At 42.1% G+C, this 22,070-nt stretch overlaps 1 protein-coding gene across 1 annotated transcript in view; it reads right to left on the minus strand.

Annotated features, from left to right (window-relative positions):
- The window catches only part of ARHGEF28 (Rho guanine nucleotide exchange factor 28), a 562,380-nt gene that overhangs the window by 312,804 nt on the left and 227,506 nt on the right, over positions 1 to 22,070 (minus strand). Inside the window, 2 exon segments of the mRNA XM_030193284.1 lie at positions 6,883 to 7,063; positions 18,247 to 18,430. Of these exon segments, the coding sequence (XP_030049144.1) occupies positions 6,883 to 7,063; positions 18,247 to 18,430 (365 nt within the window).

Here is a 22,070-nt window from a genome sequence, read left to right on the forward strand (position 1 = left end):
GAAGGGAAGAGAGGGGAAATGCACATATATGACAGGAAATGGAAGAGAAGAGAGAAGGGAGGAGATGCAGCCCAAGAATGGAGGGAAGCGAAGAGCGGGAAACCAGATAGATTTGAGAAGGAGGCAGAAAAATGAAAGAAAGTTGGACATGAAAGGTGAATATGGGCAAGGAGAGAAAAAGAAAGGAGGAGAGAAAATAGTGAATGTACAGGAGGCCTGGAAACAGAGTTCAGAGCACAGAGAGAGGGAAGTAGAACCAGAGACAGGGAACAAGATGATTAGAAAAATAAAATCACCAGACAACAAAGGTAAGAAAAATGATTTTATTTTCAGTTTAGTAACTGAAATATGTCAGTTCTGAGAGTTTACTTCTGCTGTCTATATTTTGCACTGAATAAAAGGAAATGTGAGGGGGGACACTTTCAGGCGTATTTTTGAAAGAGAAGGGCACCCATCTTTCGACACAAATCGGAAGATGGGCGTCCTTCTCCCAGGGTCGCCCAAATCGGCATAATCGAAAGCCGATTTTGGGCGTCCTCAACTGCTTTCCATCACGGGGACGACCAAAGTTAACGGGGGCATGTCGGAAGCATAGCGAAGGCAGGACTGGGGCGTGCTTAACGCATGGGCATTCCCGGCCGATAATGGAAAAAAGGGTGTCCCTGACGAGCACTTGGCCAACTACTTGGTCAATTTTTCCTTGCGACCAAGCCTCAAAAAGGTGCCCGAACTGACCAGATGACCACCGGAGGGAATCGGGGATGACCTCCCCTTACTCCCCCAGTGGTCACTAACCCCCTCCCACCCTAAAAAAAACTTTTAAAATATTTTTTGCCAGCCTCTATGCCCGCCTCAAATGTCATACCCAGCTCCCTGACAGCAGTATTTATTTGTTACATTTGTATCCCACATTTTCCCACCTATTTGAAGGCTCAATGTGGCTTACATAGTACTGTAGAGGTGATCGCCAATACTGGTTATAACAAATACAAAGTGAGGTTGTGGTAAAGTAAAGTTCATGTGTGACAGACACATTGGGGAATCCTAAGAAGAAGAGTTAAGTTATGTCCAGTATGTCCAGTATAAGCTTTGGTTTTGTTGTGTTGCTGGGTTAAGGCATTTAAGTTGGATCGTTAGGATATGCCTTTTTGAACAAGTTAGTTTTTAGTAATTTCCGGAATTTCAGGTTGTTATATGTTGTTTTCACGGCTTTTGGTAATGCGTTCCCTTGTGTGCTTATATAGGAGAAGCTGGATGCATAGGTTGATTTGTATTTGTGTCCTTTGCTGCTTGGGTGATAGAGATTTAGGTATGTTCGTGTTGATCTTGATGTGCTTCTGGTTGGTAGGTCTATGAGGTCTGTCATGTATCCTGGGGCTTCTCTGTAAATGATTTTGTGAACCAGGGTGCAGATTTTGAACGTGATGCGTTCTTTGATTGGGAGCCAGTGCAGTTTTTCTTGTAGGGGTTTGGCGCTTTTGAATTTCGTTTTTCCAAATATAAGTCTGGCTGCTGTGTTTTGAGCAGTTTGGAGTTTCTTTATGATTATTTGCATCCCGCATAGATACCGTTGCAGTAGTCTAGATGGCTTAGTACCATAGATTGTACCAAGTTGCGAAACATTTCTCTCGGGAAATAAGGTTTCACTCATTTGAGCTTCCACATTGAGTGGAACATTTTCTTCGTTGTAGTTTTCACTTAGCTCTCTAGTGTGAGGTTTTGGTTGATTATGACTCCGAGAATTTTCAGGCTGTCTGAGATAGGGAAGGTGTAGTCTGAGGTGGTTATGTTGGTGGGTTTGTTCGTGTTATATTGGGATGAGAGGATGAGACTGTGTGTTTTTTCTGCGTTAAGTTTTAGTTGAAATGCATTTGCCCTTGATGTTTAGGCTGAGATTGATTTCTTTGGTGATTTCTATAAGGTCATGTTTGTATGGGATGTAAATTGTGACATCGTCTGCATAAGCAGGTCCCTGGAGCAGTTTTAGTGGGTGCAGTGCACTTCAGGCAGGCGGACCCAGGCCCATCCCCCCCTACCTGTTACACTTGAGGTGGTAAATGTAAGCCCTTCAAAACCCGCCAGAAACCCACTGTACCCACATGTAGGTGCCCCCCTTCACTCCTTAGGGCTATGGTAGTGTTGTGCAGTTGTGGGGAGTGGGTTTTGGGGGGCTCAGCACCTAAGGTAAGGGAGCTATGCACCTGGGAGCAATTTCTGAAGTCCACTGCAGTGCCCCCTAGGGTGCCCGGTTGGTGTCCTGGCATGTCAGGGGGACCAGTGCACTACGAATGCTGGCTCCTCCCACGACCAAATGGCTTGGATTTGGTCATTTCTGAGATGGGAGTCATCAGTTTCCATTATCGCTGAAAACCGGGGATGACCATCTCTAAGGTTGACCTAAATGTTGAGATTTGGGCGTTCCCGACAGTATTATCGAAACAAAAGATGGACGCCCATCTTGTTTCGATAATACGGGTTTCCCCGCACCTTCGCGGGGACGTCCTGCGAGGACGTCCTCAGGAAAACTTGGATGCCCCGTTCAATTATGCCCCTCCACATGCGTTTAATCATGCAATTAAAATGTTTTATCATGATTAATAGCGTAATTAAACTTTTCATTGATGTGCAGCTCTATTTGTATTGTATGACATGTATCAAATTTATGTTATATGGTTCTTTTGCAGTGCTGTTAAATATGTTTATTTTTGAAACTGTTTCATCTTAGTCATATTATTAGGTTTCAATATACCATTTCCAATTTTTGCATCATTTATTGCATTTATGCTGATATTTTGCTATTTTACTATTCTTATGCTGTTAACAAAATTGTAAGTCTTATGTTAAACTGTACCTGCTGTACAGCTCCTTGGGTGAATCACTTAATAAAAGCAATTAATAAATCCCAATAAATAATTTTCTATTTTACTTTTCCTTTGTAGAAAACAACTGACAAAGCCCAAATCCTGAAAAAACTCCAAACCGCCCAAAACACGGCGGCCAGACTCATTTTGGGTAAATCACGATTCGAAAGCGCAACACCACTCTGTGAAAGACTCCATTGGCTCCCTATCAAAGAACAAATAAACTTCAAAGTCCACACACTGATCCACAAGATCCTCCACGGAGAATCTCCAAGTTACATGACCAATCTGATCGACCTCCCAGCCAGGAACGGGTCCAAATCTTCTCGAACATATCTCAATCTTCACCTTCCCAATTGCAAAGGTCTCAAATACAAAACCTACTATGCATCCAACTTCTCCGTCATAGGCAGCCAACTCTAGAGCGCCATACCAAGATCCATCCGAACAACCAGCGAACACCTACCCTTCCGAAAGCTGTTGAAAACTTACCTCTTCAAACAAGCCTATCCAAACGACCCGACTTAATTTGCAAACCCAATCCACACCACTAACATTAACCATACCTCAAATCCTCCCCCCACATCTCTTCCTCTTGGTCCTACTCTATTCAACTGTGTTATCTCTGTTATACTTTGTAATCCATACATTGTAAGCCGCACTGAACCTGCTATCGAGCGGGAAAGAGCGGGGTATAAATGCTACAAAGAATAATAATAATAGCTCCACTACCCCAATTGCAGAGGTCTTAAATACAAATCAATACATGCATCTAGCTTCGCCTACCTCTGCACACAATTATGGAATAAACTACCGAATACTATAAAAACTACGCACTACTTGACAACCTTCTGGAAGTTACTGAAGACGTACCTGTTCAAAGAGACTTACAAAAAGAATCCTCCTTAATGACTTGTTTCCTAATCTATACCAGAACCAACCAATATTGATCCCTTCTGATTTGATTATTTTATCATATTATCATTATTGAACATTACATTTTTTTGTACTCTCACTTGTATGTTATGTATTATCATTTTATTTACCCTACCTACCTGTTATTCTTGTACATTAATTGTAACAATATGCTGAACCTCTTACTCTGTTAATGGTGATGCCATTGCTATATAATGTAAGCCACATTGAGCCTGCAAATAGGTGGGAAAATGTGGGATACAAATGCAGCAAATAAATAAATAAATAGCTGAAAAGAAACTGCAGGAATTTCAACGTTCTTTGAAGGCGTGAATAAGAATGTCAATAAAGGTGGCTCGGTTGATTTTCAGAAAGCTTTTGACAAAGTTCCTCATGAGAAACTCATGAGAAAATTAGAGTCATGGGATAGGAGGCAATCTTCTGTTGTGGATTAGGAATTGGCTATTGGACAGAAAACAGAAGATAGGGTTAAATGCCCATTTTTCTCAGAAAAAGAGGGTGAATAGTGGAGTGCCGCAGGAATTTGTACTGGCAATGGTGCTATTTAACATATTTATAAATCAGAATGACAAGTGAAGTGATTAAATTTACAGATGACACAAAACTACTATTCACACATGAAGACTGAAAAAGTTCAGGAAGACCTTAAAAAATTGGAAGACTGGGCATGCAAATTGCAGGTGAAATTAAAGGCCCTGTTTACTAACCCACGCTGTAGGAATGCAAACCTTTTAACACACGGTAATGATAAAGACACCCATAAGAATATAATGGGTGTCTCTATCGTTAGAACACGCTAAAAAGTTAGTACGCCTGCAGAGCGGCTTAGTAAACAGGGTCCCTAATGTGGACAAATGTAAAGTGATGCACATTGGGAAGAAAATTCCGAATCATAGTTACCTGATGCTAGGATCCACCTTTGGAGTCTGCACCCAAGGAAAAGTTCTAAGTGTCATTGTAGACAATATGCTAAAATTATCTTCCAAATTGGACTATAAATTGTCTTTATAGAATATAATTCCCAATAAAGGCTGATTGATGCGATATACAGTGACTCTATCATCTGTTGGTGTTCCTCGCTTTTTGTCCACATTTCACCATCGTGGGGACTAATTCCTTCTTCACTTCTTCTACACTACTTGCAGTTGCATATTTATAGGTGTGAACTAATTTTATAGAGGCTTTAGTAATTACATTGGTTTCTAAAATGACACATTATGGGGTCCTTTTACTAAGCCTTGTAGGCGTGTACGCGCATCCTATGCATGTCAATTTGGAGTTACCGGCTGGCTACTATCTACAATTCTAAGCGGGTTACAACATAATATAAATAATTAAAAAGTATATTAATGTCAATTCATACAGATAATGTATATTTATACATTATCACATACAATCATTTTTAAAACTGGTCAATATTTGGCCAGCAGCGGTCAACGTTTCATTAAATTTGGCCAGCTAAATTTGACCCTAATATTCAGTGTCAGGTCATATCTGGTCACCAGCTCAGAATATCCTGGTCACTGGCAGGGCCTGGAAGTTATATGGGTATGGCCGATATTCAGTGCCATTCCCAGACAGTTAACCAGGCGAGGTTGGGTCTACCTCTTGTGTGGTCCTATATTCCCGGTTAACTATGAACTGAATATCACCAGTACCCGCATAACTCCCAACTCCTCTCCTACTTTACCCCTGGCCTGTGCCAGCACTAACTGGTGAATGCAGTGGCGGTCATACTGAATTTTCAGCACCATTGTGCAGTTTAGCACTGCTAAAATCTGAGGATGGCCTGCACAGCATTATTTAAGTATGTAGAAGCTGCCTGCTAAAATCGCACTGAATATTGACCCCAATAAAACAATAACAAATATGTTTGATATACAGACTCCTTAGAACTTTTTCTTTTACTATTTCTCGTCTCAATTTGTATTCCAGCTTCAAACAAAATTATATTACAGCCACTGCTTTTTAGATGTTCTTTTATCTTGCTGTCACCAACTTCTCATTATGTACTATGATAAGGTTCCAAAGGGCGTCCTATAACCATCTGTGATATAAAAACAAATTTAAAACAAGTTTTAAGACTTGTCTGGAGGAGGAGATGATGGGTACCAGCCAGAAGTTTAATCCTCCTGCTTTGAAAATAATTGCTACATTATTGTGTCTCCACTGGTATTAACCCTCTCTCCACCACCATTGTTGTACAGGTTTTCATTCTGCCCAAAGAACAATTCTCATATTACAGCTTAGAGACGGTGCTTGAATCATAGCCAAAACTTGCTTTAAACCAACTAAATGCCCCTAATTTTAAGGTAGTGAGAAACACAAGAACATTAGAATAGCCATACTGGGTCAGACCAATGGTCCATCTAGCCCAGTATCCTGTTTCCAACAGTGGCCAATCCAGGTCCAAAACCTGGCAGAAACCCAATTAGTAGCAACAGTCCATGCTACCAATCCCAGGGCAAGCAGTGGCTTCCCCCAAGTCCATCTCAATAACAGACTGTGGACCTTTCCTCCAGGAACTTGTCCAAACTTTTTTTTAAATCCCAGATATGCTAACCGCTGTTACCAAATCCTCCAGCAGTGAGTTCCAGAGCTTAACTATTTTTGAGTGAAAAAATATTTTCTCCTATTTGTTTTAAAAGTATTTCCATGTAATTTCAGTGAATGTCCCCTGGCTTATTGCTTGTATGCGTTTATGAAAGCCATGTGTAGTAGCAGTGGAACACATAGCACACGCTCTTCTGGGCACGTGCACAGCTTCCACACTTAGCGAGTGACTGTCTTACGCATGTGCTGCTTAACATGTAGCTGTTCTATGCATGAACTGACTTTTTCCCTACCAAGCTGCTCGCTGTTATTGCGAGCAGCTCATTTGCATGAGATTTCCTTTGAGCATCGCTCACTATTTCAGACTTGTTAACTTTTACCAGGGACCTAAAAACAATGGATTTTTACAGGGTTTTTGTGCATCGGTCCCATGTTTTGCTGAGAAACACAACTGCCAATGAAAACTGTTTCAAATAACAGCACAGTGCTGCAGTCACTGATGAGGCATGGCCATGGTACAAGTAGCACATACCTTGGAAAGGAGTGTTGTATCACCCAAGTACTTCCTCAGCAGCTGTATGTCAGATTCCAGTGAATATTCCGTCATATGGCTGAATGACAGCATCAGAGCTCCGGAGCTGTGGCAGAACTGCAGAACGGCATGCTCACTGATCGTGGCTCTAGAGCAGGCAGAGAACGGCAGGTCCTGAGAACTGAAACAACACAACACTTAAGTCACATGTCATAGAATCGCACGACCCCAGCGGTCCCCAGTCTGGCCAAAGAGTATTCAGCCGGAAAAACGAAATAAACATATAGTATCCGACCACACAGGAAGGGGAATCACAGCTGCTCAACTATGGAATTTTCTCAGCACAAAATAATTTTTGTTATTTTCAACTTGAGCGATTCAACACCAAACAATAGTTAGTACTTAATATAATAACTGAAGTAAAACCGGACTGCGTTACCTGCAGATCTAATTGGCTTTTGTTGAACTTACAGCATTTCATGTTAATGCAGCCAGAGTTTATATCAGCAACAGCGAACTGGCACTAAGACCTTTTATTTGCCTATCAGTGAAAAAAACAGACCATGCCTCAAGGGAGCCCTGCATTGTTTCATGTGCTACAAACAAATGAGACATTCAAAACAACATGGGCCACAGTAGTAAGCCTTTGTATCATGTGCACAAAAGTATGCATAATTTCAACAAATTGGATGTCCATGCAAATTCTTGTACAAAAGAAGAAAAAAACTACCCCCAAAACATGCTCTTTTCTTTTTTCGTTTGAGAAGGGAAGGGGAGGGGTGAGGATTGTATTTTTTTTTCTGGCACGTGGGAGAAATATAAGCAAATCCAAACGCTGTCAGATAGCAATGCCAGCAGACAACAATGACAGGAAAACACACGCATGATCCACTTGAGATCTTCCTTGCATCAGTTTACCACACAAAAAAGAAAGACTCATTTCTTACAGTCATGCACAAGTTTTGCTTCGCTGCAGAAGGTGTACCGGATTTATCAATAAAATCTGAGTGTTGCAATGTGGAAAACACCGGTGCATCTTTCATATCAGAGGAATGCCAGTGCAAAACTAATGCCCGACCTTCTAAGAGTACGAAAACAGGAAACCACGGACAAAACAATCAAACCCACTCCTATATGTAATGAATCTCAAAGGGAAGGGAGGGGATCAGTTATGTGTGACTGTAATAAATTGGTACCATTTATTCTGGCAATTAGCCACAAGCTAATGAAAGTAATTTACAGGTATATTTCAAGGTTCTGAACTTTCGCACATCAGTATAACTATATTCTGTTCTAGTTTAATTTGGGTGGTGATCAACTCTGAATATCAGACATTTCCTAGATATACAGTAATCCATCTGCGTACTTACCACAGTGCCACACACCAGGCCTAACAGGATAATTGCATCATCTGTTGTGCTGTTCCTTATATCTCATAACCACCCCCCCCCCCCCCCCCCCACCCCTCTTCAGGGACTGTATGGTAAATTATTTTTGTGCCCTGTCTCTTTGTAAAGGGAATTGGAGCCAAGCCTGTTACAGTATAGACACTGAGGCAGTAGGGGGAGGGGGTAGTCACTCTGAACAGTCACTCAGTGGTGCCGGAGATAAATGTGAGAAAGCAACTCCTTGGCACAACATAAACTAGAAGTTGCAGGGGGAGAGAACATCTAACAAACCAGATAAATACAGCTAAATTATTCTCTAGGGAAGGTAGTCTGCCCCCCACCCCCCATCTCTCCTCCCTCACAGCCTGCTCTTAGACACATACACACAATGTGACTGTTTATTAACCTACTGTGGATACAACACAGGAAAGGATGAATATTTTTCCATTTTGAATGCTTACTCTGCCTCAAGAGTAAATTCTCCCTTATAATAGAGGCAGACTACCTCTGTCTTTCGCAATGAATTCACCTACAAACTCTGCCAACAGACAGAATTTATAATCAGGTTTCATTAACATGTTCTCTCATATCACTTTTACCTGATGAAGGGACAGGACATGAAATTAGAAATGATCTCAACACAGCTGAAAATTCTGAAGAGCAAAATAAAATCCACCTTAGAGAGAGCACCCTTCTCTTTCAGATCACCTTTTCTTCACCACTAATATATGCACAACACATTTTAGTTATGAAATAACCATAATTGTTTCTATCTTGACTCCAGGTGATGAAAGTCACCCCAAGCCACTCTGTGTAAAAAGCCTATGAGAAGAGAGAGCCAGGATTCTTGGGAACTAGCTAAAGCAGGAGCTAAGACATGGGACTGGATAGTACAGTTATGACTTGCCTGATAACTGTCATTCCTTGAATCCTACCAAAATGGACCTGCGCGTGTGTCTACACCAGCGAAGGCCATTTTTTTTAGTGCACCTTAGTAAAAGGGCCCCTGAGCACAAAAATGTGCACTAACAAGGGAGAGCACGCTAGATGAATGCACACACAGGTCTGTGCTAGTGGCAGCTAGATCTTCTGCAGAAAAAATAAATATTGGCATAGAATTCTTGCAATATCAACATTATTTATGTGAAGACTAGCATTTCACCACCTGCATACAACCCCAAGCGTAGATACAATTTTTGCAATACTAACAATATTTACAAGCGCATGCGGAATTGTATGTCCATGCATTATGGGCGTGCACATAATCATTAATATTATTCTGTGCATTTCTCAACAGTCTAGCCCTTTAACCTGTTCCAGCACATCTTCTCCTCAGCTCCCTCATCCCTACTGGGTTTTTTTTTTTTAACCAAAGAAGCCAGAAATAAATTATGGGTCCTGTATGCATGAAGAACGAGAAGAAACAGATATGAAATCCTCACTAATGCTGAGCACAGAAGAATAAGCTAACTTCTCACTCCTCCTCAGACTTTATGTTAAAGCCTCAGCATTAGAAAACTATATGCTCAGCCTTCGGGGCTCCTGTCCAGTTTACTGCACCTGCCTGTGGGATTTACATGAGCTGTGTGCTGATGTCAGCACAAGTCTTTGCACACAGCCCATGCACGAAGCTCCTTTTGCATAGGACACCCATGGCAGTACACAAAATTGTGTCCAAAAACCATATGTACGTACATAAATACATAAGTATTGCCATACTGGGACAGACCAAAGTTTCATCAAGCCCAGCATCCTGTTTCCAACAGTGGCCAATCCAGGTCATAAATACCTGGCACGATCCCAAAAAAGTACAAAACATTTTATGCTGCTTATCCCAGAAATAAGCAGTGGATTTTCCCCAAGTCCATTTTAATAATGGTCTACGGACTTTTCCTTTAGGAAGCCGTCCAAATCTTTTTTAAACTTTGCTAACTCTCTTTACCATATTCTCTGGCAACGAATTCCAGAGTTTAATTACACATTGAGTGAAGAACATTTTTCTCCAATTCATTTTAAATTTACTACTTTGTAGCTTCATCGTATGCCCCCTAGTCCTAGTATTTTTGGAAAGAGTAAACAGATGCTTCACATCTACATGTTCCACTCCACTCATTATTTTATAGGCCTCTATCATATCTCCCCTCAGCCTTCTTTTCTCCAGGCTGAAGAGCCCTAGCCACTTTAGCCTTTCCTCATAGGGAAGTCATTCCATCCCCTTCATCATTTTCTTCGCCCTTCTCTGCACCAAACTACATTCTACCGCAAAGGCCCCAGATTTTCTTAAACAGTGTGAAGAGTCTAGTTTCAAAAAAAGCTTTTCAAAACACTAGTGGAGAAGGTTTCTGGGTTACAAGAAAACAACCATCAGGTTGTCATGTTTGCACAGCCAACAGGTGCACCTTTATTAGACAATGGGATCAGTGAATGAAGATGGTGAATGGAAACCATTGCACTGTAGTGCTCAGTCTGGAACAGCAGGAGTGCTGTGAGGATGTATGAGACCAAAAAAAGCAGAAACCTTAGATCCATGTTAAGACAGGACAGCCATGGCAGAAGCCTGCAAGTATTGTAATAACTGCATTCCTTAATTCTTACATTCCACATCAAGGAGGGTTCACAAGAAATCTGTGGAAGATATTTCAATTGGGCAATGGACTAGTTACCCTCTAACACTAGGCTGTGTATCTTAGGTTGCAAGCAATCTTATCTGAGAAGACATGAAGGATTTGAAGAAAGTTGTGCACCCACCTTGTGTGAATTCTTTCAAAAAGGTGGCAAATAAATCCTAATAAATAATAATAGATGGGAAGAGAGAGAAGAGGGGTAGAAAAGACAAGACAAAGTGAGCAAAAAAGGTAAACTGAGAAATAAATGAGGACAGAACAGAGAAAAAATGTAAGCATCTAGCTGCTGAGAAGCAGCACTTTTACCAACACATGACTTTAAAAAATAAAGCCCAGCAAGGAAGGATGCTCAATTATAAATAATTTCTGCCCCTATCAACTGCAATAAAGTTGTCTTTCTATAAAATATGAATCTCTTTTTCTGCACCTGAGTTTCTAATGATGCTTCTTTCCATCCTACTAAACAGAAATTCCTGGAAACAAAAGTTTTCTAAAGAATGAGATCTCTGGAAAAAGTGATTTCAGCCATAAATGTCTTCCACCTATGGTCAGTTGTCATGTTTAAGCTTCCCTGTGGTGTAAATACATCCATTAATGGGATAAATGTTTCCAGGGGCATCATTATTTAAAAGTATTATTCAGAAAAACTACACCCAAGATAACCTGCCACACTCCTTTAAATGGCTAAAAAATAGAATATTAGCTATTTAAATATATAATTTGTTAAAATTACACGACACCTCTAAAATTTTACATATCTATACACACACATCCATGTGTGTGTATGTGTGAGTGTATATATAGAGATAATATATAGATATAGATATAAAGAAAAAGTAAAGTCCAAAAAGTATTTGCTGCATATAAACTTCCACTGCTGCTATGCTAGTAGCTACACTGTGGAGCAGAGTCATGAAATGTCTTCCTTGTGTGTGCAATTTTAAAAAGCCACTTATGTAGTACGAAGGACTTGACCGGCATAAATGGTTTGTCTGAAAACCACCCTCCCCTAATTCTACTACTACTACTTATCATTTCTAAAGCGCTACTAGACGTACGCAGCGCTGTACACTTGAACATGAAGAGACAGTCCCTGCTCGACAGAGCTTACAATCTAATTAGGACAAACAGGACAAACAAGAGATAAGGGAATATTAAAGTGAGGATGATAAAATAATTCTGCTAAAATTATGCATACTGTTCTGTACCTTGCATACTTCTGGCCACTAATGCTAGTTCTGGGGATACAGCAGGTGACAGAGAACTCATAATGTTGTGCTAAAAACTGTAGAGTTTGCTCATAGCCCTACCTTCCCCCTCAACAGGGGCAGACTGTCCATTGCCCCACTGCTGCACCGCTGCCCCCCTCCCATAACTTACAGCCCCCCTGCCGCAGCTGCCGCCCCCTCCCACACAAGCACTACAGACCCCTGCCTGAGTCAAAGTAGTACCTACCTTGAAGGGCCATGGTGGCCTAGTGGCTTCTTCGGGGGCAGGAAAGGATCCCACTCTTTCCTGCCCACTATTTCTCGGTAGTCTCGTGGGTCTCGGCAGTCATTTTTAAAACACGGCGACGCTGGCCCCGGTACCAGGCACAGTAGCAGACAGGAAAGAGTGGGATTCCTTCCTGCCGCCACAGAGGCTGCTAGACCACCAGGGCCCTTCAAGGTAGGACCGCCGGGGAGGGCTGTAGTGTGCAGCAGTAGCGGGAAACCGGGCAGAGCATCTGGACCCTCAGACACTGCCCGGTTGATCGAATGGTCGGTCTGCCCCTGCCCCTCAAGCACCTTGAAAAATGGCTATTATATTTTTAGATAGTAAAACTCCAAAATACCAATATGGCAAATTTAAATAGTCACTGTCAATATAAGACCATAACTAACTCACCACAGTGAATACATGTTTTACTGCCGATCTCAGCAATGTAACTTGTGGATATTATTATTTCACCCACAACAATTTACAGCACCCACCCATGGGCGAAACACGCATGTCGGATAGTAGCCCTCATCCGACAGCATCAAAAACAGCTCAAAGATAAGCACAATTTAAATTACTTGAATGAAGTCTGTTATGCAGTAAAGCTTGGGATGCAGTAAGCAGGGCCGCCGAGAGACTGGGCCGGGCTTGGGGCAAGGCCGCCCCCGAGGTCCCCACCGCCCCCCCCCCCCCCCCCCCCAAGGCCGCTGCACCGCAGTCCCCACCCACCCATCCCCATCGCCAGCCCCCCTCCGTCCGCCACCGGGGCCCCTCCGTGTGAAAGTTCAGCGGCAGATCGCCTCCCTTCGGGCCTTCCCTCCCTGTGCCCCGCCCTCATGGAAACAGGAAGTTACATCAGACGAAGGCAGGACACAGGGAGGGAAGGCCTAAAGGGAGGCAATCTGCCGCTGCGCTTTTACACGGAGGTGAGGCGCTGTGATTTGAATGCAGGGGGCCCGGTGGTGGATGGAGGGGGGCTGTTGACAGAGCTGAGGGTGGGTGGGTGAAACCGGGGACTGCCCCCCTCTCTTGGCGGCCCTGGCAGTAAGTAATACAAATTAATGTATAGGAAAGCTGAAAATAAATTTTAAAATATTGCCTGATCAGTGAGGAGGTGGGTGCTGTAAATTCTTGTGGGTGAAATAATAATATCCATATGTTGAACTGCTGAAATTAGTAGTAAAACATTTAAGTCACTGTGGTGAGTTAGTTATGGTATTATGTTTTTAGATGCACTCCCCCAATATTCAAAGCTATTTAACTGACCAGACATGGCTGCTGAGGAAGATAACCGATTATCTCAGCTGAATATTGCTGGTTAGTGCCTAACCGCTAACCAGCTATATTGTGTGGTATAGCTGGTTAGGCGCAGATGTTCAGTGCTAAGCTGGCTACATTTAGCGGTTAAATAGGCCTAATAAATAGCAGGCTTATCTTTAACCACTAAAAGTTAACAGGTTAGCGCTGAATATTGGCATAACCGTTGATGTTTTAGAAGCTTAAAAAAAACCTCAGATATTCAGTGCCAGTCGCCGAAAACAGCCCAGCATTGAATATCCAGGGTTAACGCCGGTGGCGGACAGGAAAAGTGCTGCCTGCCGCCAGCTGAACATCATGCTCACTATTTTTAATGAAAAAAGTATCTGCAGAAAAGGCAGAAGAAAGTGTCCTAAGTAACTGCAGCAAGTTTCAGGTTGAACGTGCACACAGAGCTTTAAATTCAGACTTGGGAGAAAGTCTGTGGGTAAAACATACCTGCAGACTATGACACCAACAGGGCAATTCTTAAACCAGGCACAGTTATGCACATAAATGTTTAGAATAAGCTGAGTATGTGAGCATTTATGTGTGCAATTCTGGAGACCACACTTTCAAAAAGATATAAACAGTATGCAGTTGGTCAAGAGTGGTGACTAAGAAGGTCTGTGGTCTTTGTCATAAATTGTATGGGGACGGACTTAAGATCTTAGTAGATACACTTTGGAAAAAGGGTGGGAGATGGGAAATATGACAGAGATGTTTAAATACCTATGTAACATACATGTATAGTAGGCGAGTCTTTTTCAATTGAAAGGAAGCTCTGGAATATGAGGGCATAGGATGAAGGTGAAAGGAGAAACAGCCCAACCAAACTCAGGGTCTTCAGTTTCTCCATGAAACTCCCTCCCTCCCCACACACACACACACTTCCTCTTCCACTTCTGAGCCAACCCCTCCCCCCCCCCCCCCCCCCAAAACGGTCCCCCTCTCTCTCCTCTCTCAGACGGTCACTCCCCCACCCATAGGCCCTCCCTGGAACTACCTTAGGAAGCCATGGTAGTACAGTCGAGTCTTCAGGAGCAGGAATGAACCCCATTCATTCTTGCCATGTGCCACTGCTCCATAAACTTCCCATGGCAGCCTCGCAAGAAGGTCGTGGGAGGTCCTGGCAACCATTTTGTGATTGGAATCCGTACAGGCAGGAGTAAGTCTCCTGCTCATTCCTGCCCCTGAATAGTCCACTAGACCACCAGGCCTTCATAAGGTAGGCCCAGGGAGAGCCTATGGGTGGGGTGGGATGGGAGAGGAAGTGATCATGAGGGGGGAGGATGAGTGAATTTCAGATTTCATCTGAAATTGCACAGGCATTTTCAGCCGAAACCCAAACCCAGATTGCGGTCTGGTTTCGGTGCCGAATCTGAAACTGAAATTCAGTCAGCCTCTAAAAGGGGTAAAACTCAGAAGTAACCTGAGAAAATATTTCTTCACAGAATAAGTAATGAATTTGTGGAACAGTCCCCTTGTGGAGGTGGTGGAGACGAAGGCTATCGCTAAGGCAGAAGAAGGGATAGTAGATGGCACAAATAGGCAGACTGGATAGGCTATATGGTCTTTATTTGTCTTCATTTTTCTATGCGTGCCACTTAAGTGCTGTTCTGCAAATACCCACTTAACTTACAGAGAGAATATTTGCAAAGGGGGTGTACACAAGGGCAGAACATGAGCAGAATATAGACAGGAATCCCACTTACACACATAGCTACAGAGTACTGTAAGTTACATGGGGTACCTGTCATACTAAGCGCTTGCTCTGGTTGGAATAAGTGCTTGCGCCTAAATGTTAGATGCAGTAATACCCAATTATGCTACTATTCTATATAATCCCCCATTGTATGGGGATTACTGAGTGGTGTGGAACTTTCTCTAGATTCCCTGGGAAGGAGCATGTGGGATGTCCTGGGTGGAAGGGAAATCCAGCCCAAGGGGTGTATTGTGAAACAACATGCAGAGAGAATGTGGAGTTGTTAAATGATTGACAATTTAGGTGCAGTTTGAAGGTAATAAAAGTTCCTGTTTGATTAAGCTCTTGGTCTTTGGTTGCCTTCACCCCCACCAGGACCCTAGAGAGAGTATCCTGGAAAGGCAGAATAAACTAAGGTTGAAATAAAGAGGAGTTCCTGCCCCTAAAAGCAGAAACTATAATGGTGAAAACAGCTCTAGGTAGGCAAGGAGAACTCTGGGAGCAGGAGTTGGATCAGAGGAAGCCTGTTCAAGGCCAGGTGTAGCCCTGAGAGGTGCATCACTGGAAGAAGATGGGGAGCAAAGACATCAGGAGCATCCTTGGATTATAAAGCTCAAAGGGATGGGTATGGACAGGAGAAGTGTATGTTTGTACATATCTAGAGTTACTATTAGGAATTGTTTGAATAATGGATAAGACTGTATCAAATAATCTTGGCTGGACTCAAACAAAAACCTCTTAAACCACATGCTGAGTGTATATAAAGAGTTTGAAGTTTGAATTTACTGCAGTTGCAGAAGTTAAGTAAAGTTTGCATAAAATCACAGCTCCTTGGTGTGCTGAGTATTTCTTTGAGAGAGAGCGAGAGAGAGCAAAAGAGCTACTCCTGGACTGTGAGAAGTTACTCAGAAATAAGCCCAGCTTAATATCCTACAGCCTTCTGGATCTTTATCCAGCCCTGGCCTGTGCCCAAGCTCAAATTGCAAAGACTGGAAGAGGTGTGAGGAGTGAGCATGTAAAGAAAGGAGTAAATCTGTTTGTGGTGACCCAGGTCGGACGGAGAACTGAGTTGGTCAGGTGGATCCAGGTTACATCTATAAAGGATGATATAGGTGCCTACATTCTTTTATAGAAAAGGCTTCCTACCACATATCTTCCAGATGCCTTGCTGTAAGTGTCATGTTATAGAACTGCCTTCCAAATGCTTGGATGGGAAATTTCCTTGTCTGTTGCTTTAGCTTTTCTCTTCAGCAATGTTATAGCTACTGCTATTGTAGAGGCCCCTGTGTCCAAAGAGCATGGAAGAGAGTGCTCCCTACAGGGTCCTTTTACTAAGGCGCGCTGAAAATGTCCTGCCCTGGTGTAGGCGCGTGTATTGGACGTGCGCAAGTCCATTTTTCAGTGCGCCTGCAAAAAAGGCCTTTTTTTTTGCCGGTTATGGACATGCAGCAAAATAAAAACTGAGGCTCATCCATTTTGGGCCTGAGACCTTGCCGCCACCCATTGACTTAGTGGTAATCTTTCACGTGTTAATCGGGCAGTAATCATCAGTGCATGTACACTGCCAATTACTGACTGATTAGCGCCATATATATTTTCTGACACGCGTATCGGACACGCATAAAAATTAGAATTACCACCTGGGGCATACGGTAACTACTATTACTACTACTATTTAGCATTTCTATAGCGCTACAAGGCGTACGCAGCGCTGCACAAACATAGAAGAAAGACAGTCCCTGCTCAAAGAGCTTACAATCTAATAGACAAAAAATAAAGTAAGCAAATCAAATCAATTAATGTGCACAGGAAGGAGGAAAGGAGGGTAGGTGGAGGCGAGTGGTTACAAGTGGTTACGAGTCAAAAGCAATGTTAAAGAGGTGGGCTTTCAGTCTAGATTTAAAGGTGGCCAAGGATGGGGCAAGACGTAGGGGCTCAGAAAGTTTATTCCAGGCGTAGGGTGCAGCGAGACAGAAGGCGCGAAGTCTGGAGTTGGCAGTAGTAGAGAAGGGAACAGATAAGAAGGATTTATCCATGGAGCGGAGTGCACGGGAAGGGGTGTAGGGAAGGACGAGTGTGGAGAGATACTGGGGAGCAGCAGAGTGAGTACATTTATAGGTTAGTAGAAGAAGTTTGAACAGGATGCGAAATCGGATAGGGAGCCAGTGAAGCGACTTGAGGAGAGGGGTAGTAAGAGTAAAGCGACCCTGGCGGAAGACGAGACGGGCAGCAGAGTTTTGAACCGATTGGAGAGGGGAGAGGTGAAGCAGATTGCAGTAGTCTAAACGAGAGGTGACAAGGGTGTGGATGAGGGTTTTGGTAGAGTGCTTGGAAAGAAAGGGGCGGATTTTACGGATGTTGTAAAGAAAGAAACGACAGGTCTTGGCAATCTGCTGGATATGAGCAGAGAAGGAGAGAGAAGAGTCAAAGATGACCCCAAGGTTTCGAGCTGAGGAGACAGGGAGAATGAGAGAGCCATCAACAGAAATAGAAAACGGGGGGAGTGGGGAGGTGGGTTTGGAGGGAAAAATGAGAAGCTCGGTTTTGGTCATGTTTAATTTCAGGTGGCGTTGAGACATCCAGACAGCAATGTCAGACAAGCATGCTGAAACTTTGGTTTGGATGCAAGGTGAGATATCAGGGGTAGAAAGGTAACCAGGCAGTAGTTCTAATCTGACGCATGTTGTACGCAAGTAGACACTTACTCATCTTAGTAAAAGTGCCCCTAGATGAGTTACATCTCCAGCTATCAGGCCAGCAAAAGTATTCCGAGCTGTTCAAGCATGTCGTTGCAAGGTTGGAGGAGAATAGGCAGAAATCACAGGGGAAAAAAGGGGTATAAAGACCAAAAAAGCGAGAGGACAGTACTCACTTTGTAAAGGTTTCAACAAGTTCAATGTGTCCATTCTGTGCAGCCAGATCCACTGGTGTGGCTCCCTCTTCATTTTTTACTGTTACCGCTTCTGCTCCTCCAGGCTGCGATAAGAGGAAGCGGGAAAGCTCTGATAGTCCAAGTCTTGATGTCAGGTGAAGGAGAGATTCTTTGCAAGCAGACTCTTTAAAATACAACACCACAAAAAAAACAAATCAGTTATTTTATTTTCAAAATGTAATATGGCTCATTTATCACAAATCCAAACAAGAAGGAGTGAAGTGTATACACTATAACAATACAAATGAAACCTTCACTGTCTTTGTGTCCAGTATTCAAACAGTTCTCAAGTCCTAAATACTTTCAATACCATAAATTAATGTAGGAAGGAAAAGCCTCAGATTATTACAGGTAAAAATTATTAAACCTGTTTATTATCCATCACAGGTTAAAAAGGAACATAAGAGTAGCCATACCGGGTCAGACCAATGGTCCATCTAGCCCAGTATCCTCTTCTCCAAACAGTGGCCAAGCCAGGTCACAAGTACCTGGCAGAAACCCAAATCGTGGCAACACTCCATACTACAAATCCCAGGGCTTCCCATGTCTACCTCAATAGCAGACTATGGACTTTTCCTCCAGGAATCTGTCCAAACCTTTTATAAACCCAGATACGTTAAACCTTCCACAGTCCTCAATTTATTTTAATGCATTCAGTTTTTCAATTTTACAGTTTTTGTAAAAGGCTTATTACAAGCTATTTAGCTGTTAAGCAGACCAGGTCAGAGAGTTATTTGAGAACCATAGAGCACATGGCAGAGAGATCCATTTCCCCCTAAGGCAGCAGTAGAACACTGCAAAATACTGGCCGACGTCGAGGAGACCTGATCTGCTCAAAAGCTATGTAGCTTGTAATAAAGCCTTTTACAAAAACTATAAAACTGAAAAACAGAATATATGCCACATTTATTCCCAAATCGCGTAGGGGCCCTTTTACAAAGGTGCACTAAAAAATGTCCTGCAGTAGTGTAGATGCGTGTTTTGGGCACCTGTAAAAAATGCCTTTTTAAAATTTTTGCCGAAAATGGATGTGCAGCAAAATGAAAATTGCTGCACATCCATTTTGGGTCTGAGACCTTACCACCAGCCATTGACCTAGTGGTAAAGTCTCACATGGTAACCAGGCGGTAATGACCTATGCGCATCAAATGCCACTTAACGCGTGTCCATTATGCGCGTCCGAAAATAATTTTGTGCGTATCGGACGCGGGCCAAAAATGAAATTACCACAAGAGCCACTCGGTAGCCGGGCAGTTACTCCATTTTGGCATGTGTTGGGCGTGCGTAGACACGCAGTTTAGTAAAAGAGCTCCTTAGAAAAGCAGAATGAATTACAACAGTGACCATTACAGTAAACCAAAAAAAAATTTTAAGCTAATAGAACTCATTTCGGACATGATTTTTATCTTTGTTTTTTTAATTTATATGTTATCACAATTGATAGTCACAAATGAGGAGGAAAAAGATCTCAGTGATATCAATGGCAGCTTTATTTTCTGGCCTTGATATTTAGACAGCAGGAGTTAGACTTTTCACAGAAAGCAAGGATTCCAAAAGAACTTCCAAATAGTGTATGTCTGATAAAATAGGTACTGTACAATCATCACAAATAAAACTAGAAGGATAATCATTGTTTCTGAGGCTACATAAGTACACGACTTGGGTCTTGCCAATATTCGTTTGAAATCACCTACGAAGCAAAACCAAAGACTGCGATAAACCTTATAATGTTTTGTCAATCATATTGTTAACAGGGAAAGAAACTGCAAGTCATCTGCATACATTTTAAATTGCAGCCTTAACATGTCAATAACTTACAGATTGGTGACATATAGAGACTGAAAAGAACAGCTAATAACGCTGATCCTTGTGGCACACCAGCAGTTACCAGGATCCAGGTCTTAACTTGAAAAGTACGGCTAGTCAGTAAGGAACTATGGGGTCCTTGTACAAAAGCGCGCTGAAAAATGGCTTGCGGTAGTGTAGGCGTGGGTTTTGGGCACGCGCAGAATCATTTGTCAGCACACCTGTAAAAAAAGGCCTCTTTTTTTTCCCGAAAATGGACGTGCAGCAAAATCAAAATTGCCGCGTGTCCATTTTGGGTCTGAGATCTTACAGCCAGTCTAGACCTAGTGGTAAAGAATTTGGGTGGTAATGACCTACGCACGTCAGAAGCAACTTGGCGCGTGTCAGCTACGTGTGCCAGAAAATAAAAAATATTTTTCAGATGTGCGTAATGGACGCATGGCAAAATTGAAATTACCACAAGGGCCACGCGGTAACTGAGTGGTAACTCCAATTTGGCACATGTTGGGCACGCGCAGGCGCCTACCCAGCTTAGTAAAAGGGGCCCTAAACCAGTCCAAGACCTTGCCTGATAATCCACAACTCTCCAACTGCTCAAGCAAAATTTTATGGTTGACTGTATCAAAAGCAGAAGATATATCTATCAAAAATTTAGACCCATCATCAAAATCTAATTTAATAGTATCACATACAGATATTAAAAGAGTTTCTATTTTGTTCTTTGGTCAAAATCTAAATGGATATTTATCAAACAAATTATGGGCCTGTTTACTAAGGTGTGCTACCATTTTTAGCGAGTGATAAAAATTAGTGCACACTAACGCTAGAGACACCCATATATTCCTATGGATGTCTCTGGCATTTAGTGTGTGCTAAAAACGCTAGCATGCCTATAGTATGGCTTAGTAAACAGGTCCCTATGTTTCTCAATAAAATCCTGCAATTGTCGAAAAACCAAAGTCTCCAGAACCTTTGCTAAGAATGGACTAGAGGATGATGGTCGGTAATTACCAAGTAGTGTGGCATCTAACATCATTCTTTAGGAGCGGACCAACAGAAGCTTTTTTCAAACAATGTGGCTTCACTCCTTCATTAAGAGATCTGTTAATTAAATCAATTGTAGAATCAACCAATGTCTCGCTCATTGCCTTGAAAACAGAAACCTAACCAAGATCCAGTTTACGATATGTATTGTTTAATAATCTGAGAAATTTGCTTCTTTGAAACAGGTAAAAAAAAAACAACCCAAAACTAAAAAAACTCTCACCGCTTCATATCATCAATGCAACATTGTTCAGTAATGGGAAAAGGTAAAAAATCAAAGGTCTTCATAATATTAGCAGTTTTAGCAGAGAAAGCATCAGCAAAAGATTCAGTTGAAATTTCTGCTGAATTTGAGGAAGTTCTACCACATGTCAACCGTTGCACAAAAGAGAACAAATCCTTTTAAGCTGAAAGAGAAGCCGCAAATTTCTTATCAAACAACTCTTTTTTTTACTGTCATAGAAAGTGTGCTTCGATAAATAAAAGCTTATTCTCTTCTGTACATTTACTATGCCATTTACATTCTAAGGATTTCAGTTTCCCCATTTTCCTCTGTCAATACAGATGAAAACCAAGGAGAAGAATGCTTATGGGTCATACAGTTCATTTTTAAAGGAGCCACTTCATCAAAATAATAATAATAATAATCAAGATCCAAGTGGATGTCAAAATCTGCAATCAATATAGTTTTTAATCTGAAATATTGCATTGAAGAACTGCCTCAAAGAAAGAAGATAAATCCTCATACAAAGAACCCAGGGGACAGTACATCAATAACAAATTGAGAAGCTGTAAGGTACAATGATTCACACTTTGCATTCAATGAAAAGGATTTTTGTTTAAAATTAAAATCTTCCTTACACATGATCTGAACTTCTCTGTCCTTCTTACCTACCCTAGGCTGTGAAAAAATC

This window comes from Microcaecilia unicolor, chromosome 2 (assembly GCF_901765095.1).
Source record: "Microcaecilia unicolor chromosome 2, aMicUni1.1, whole genome shotgun sequence".
Lineage (NCBI taxonomy): Eukaryota > Metazoa > Chordata > Amphibia > Gymnophiona > Siphonopidae > Microcaecilia > Microcaecilia unicolor.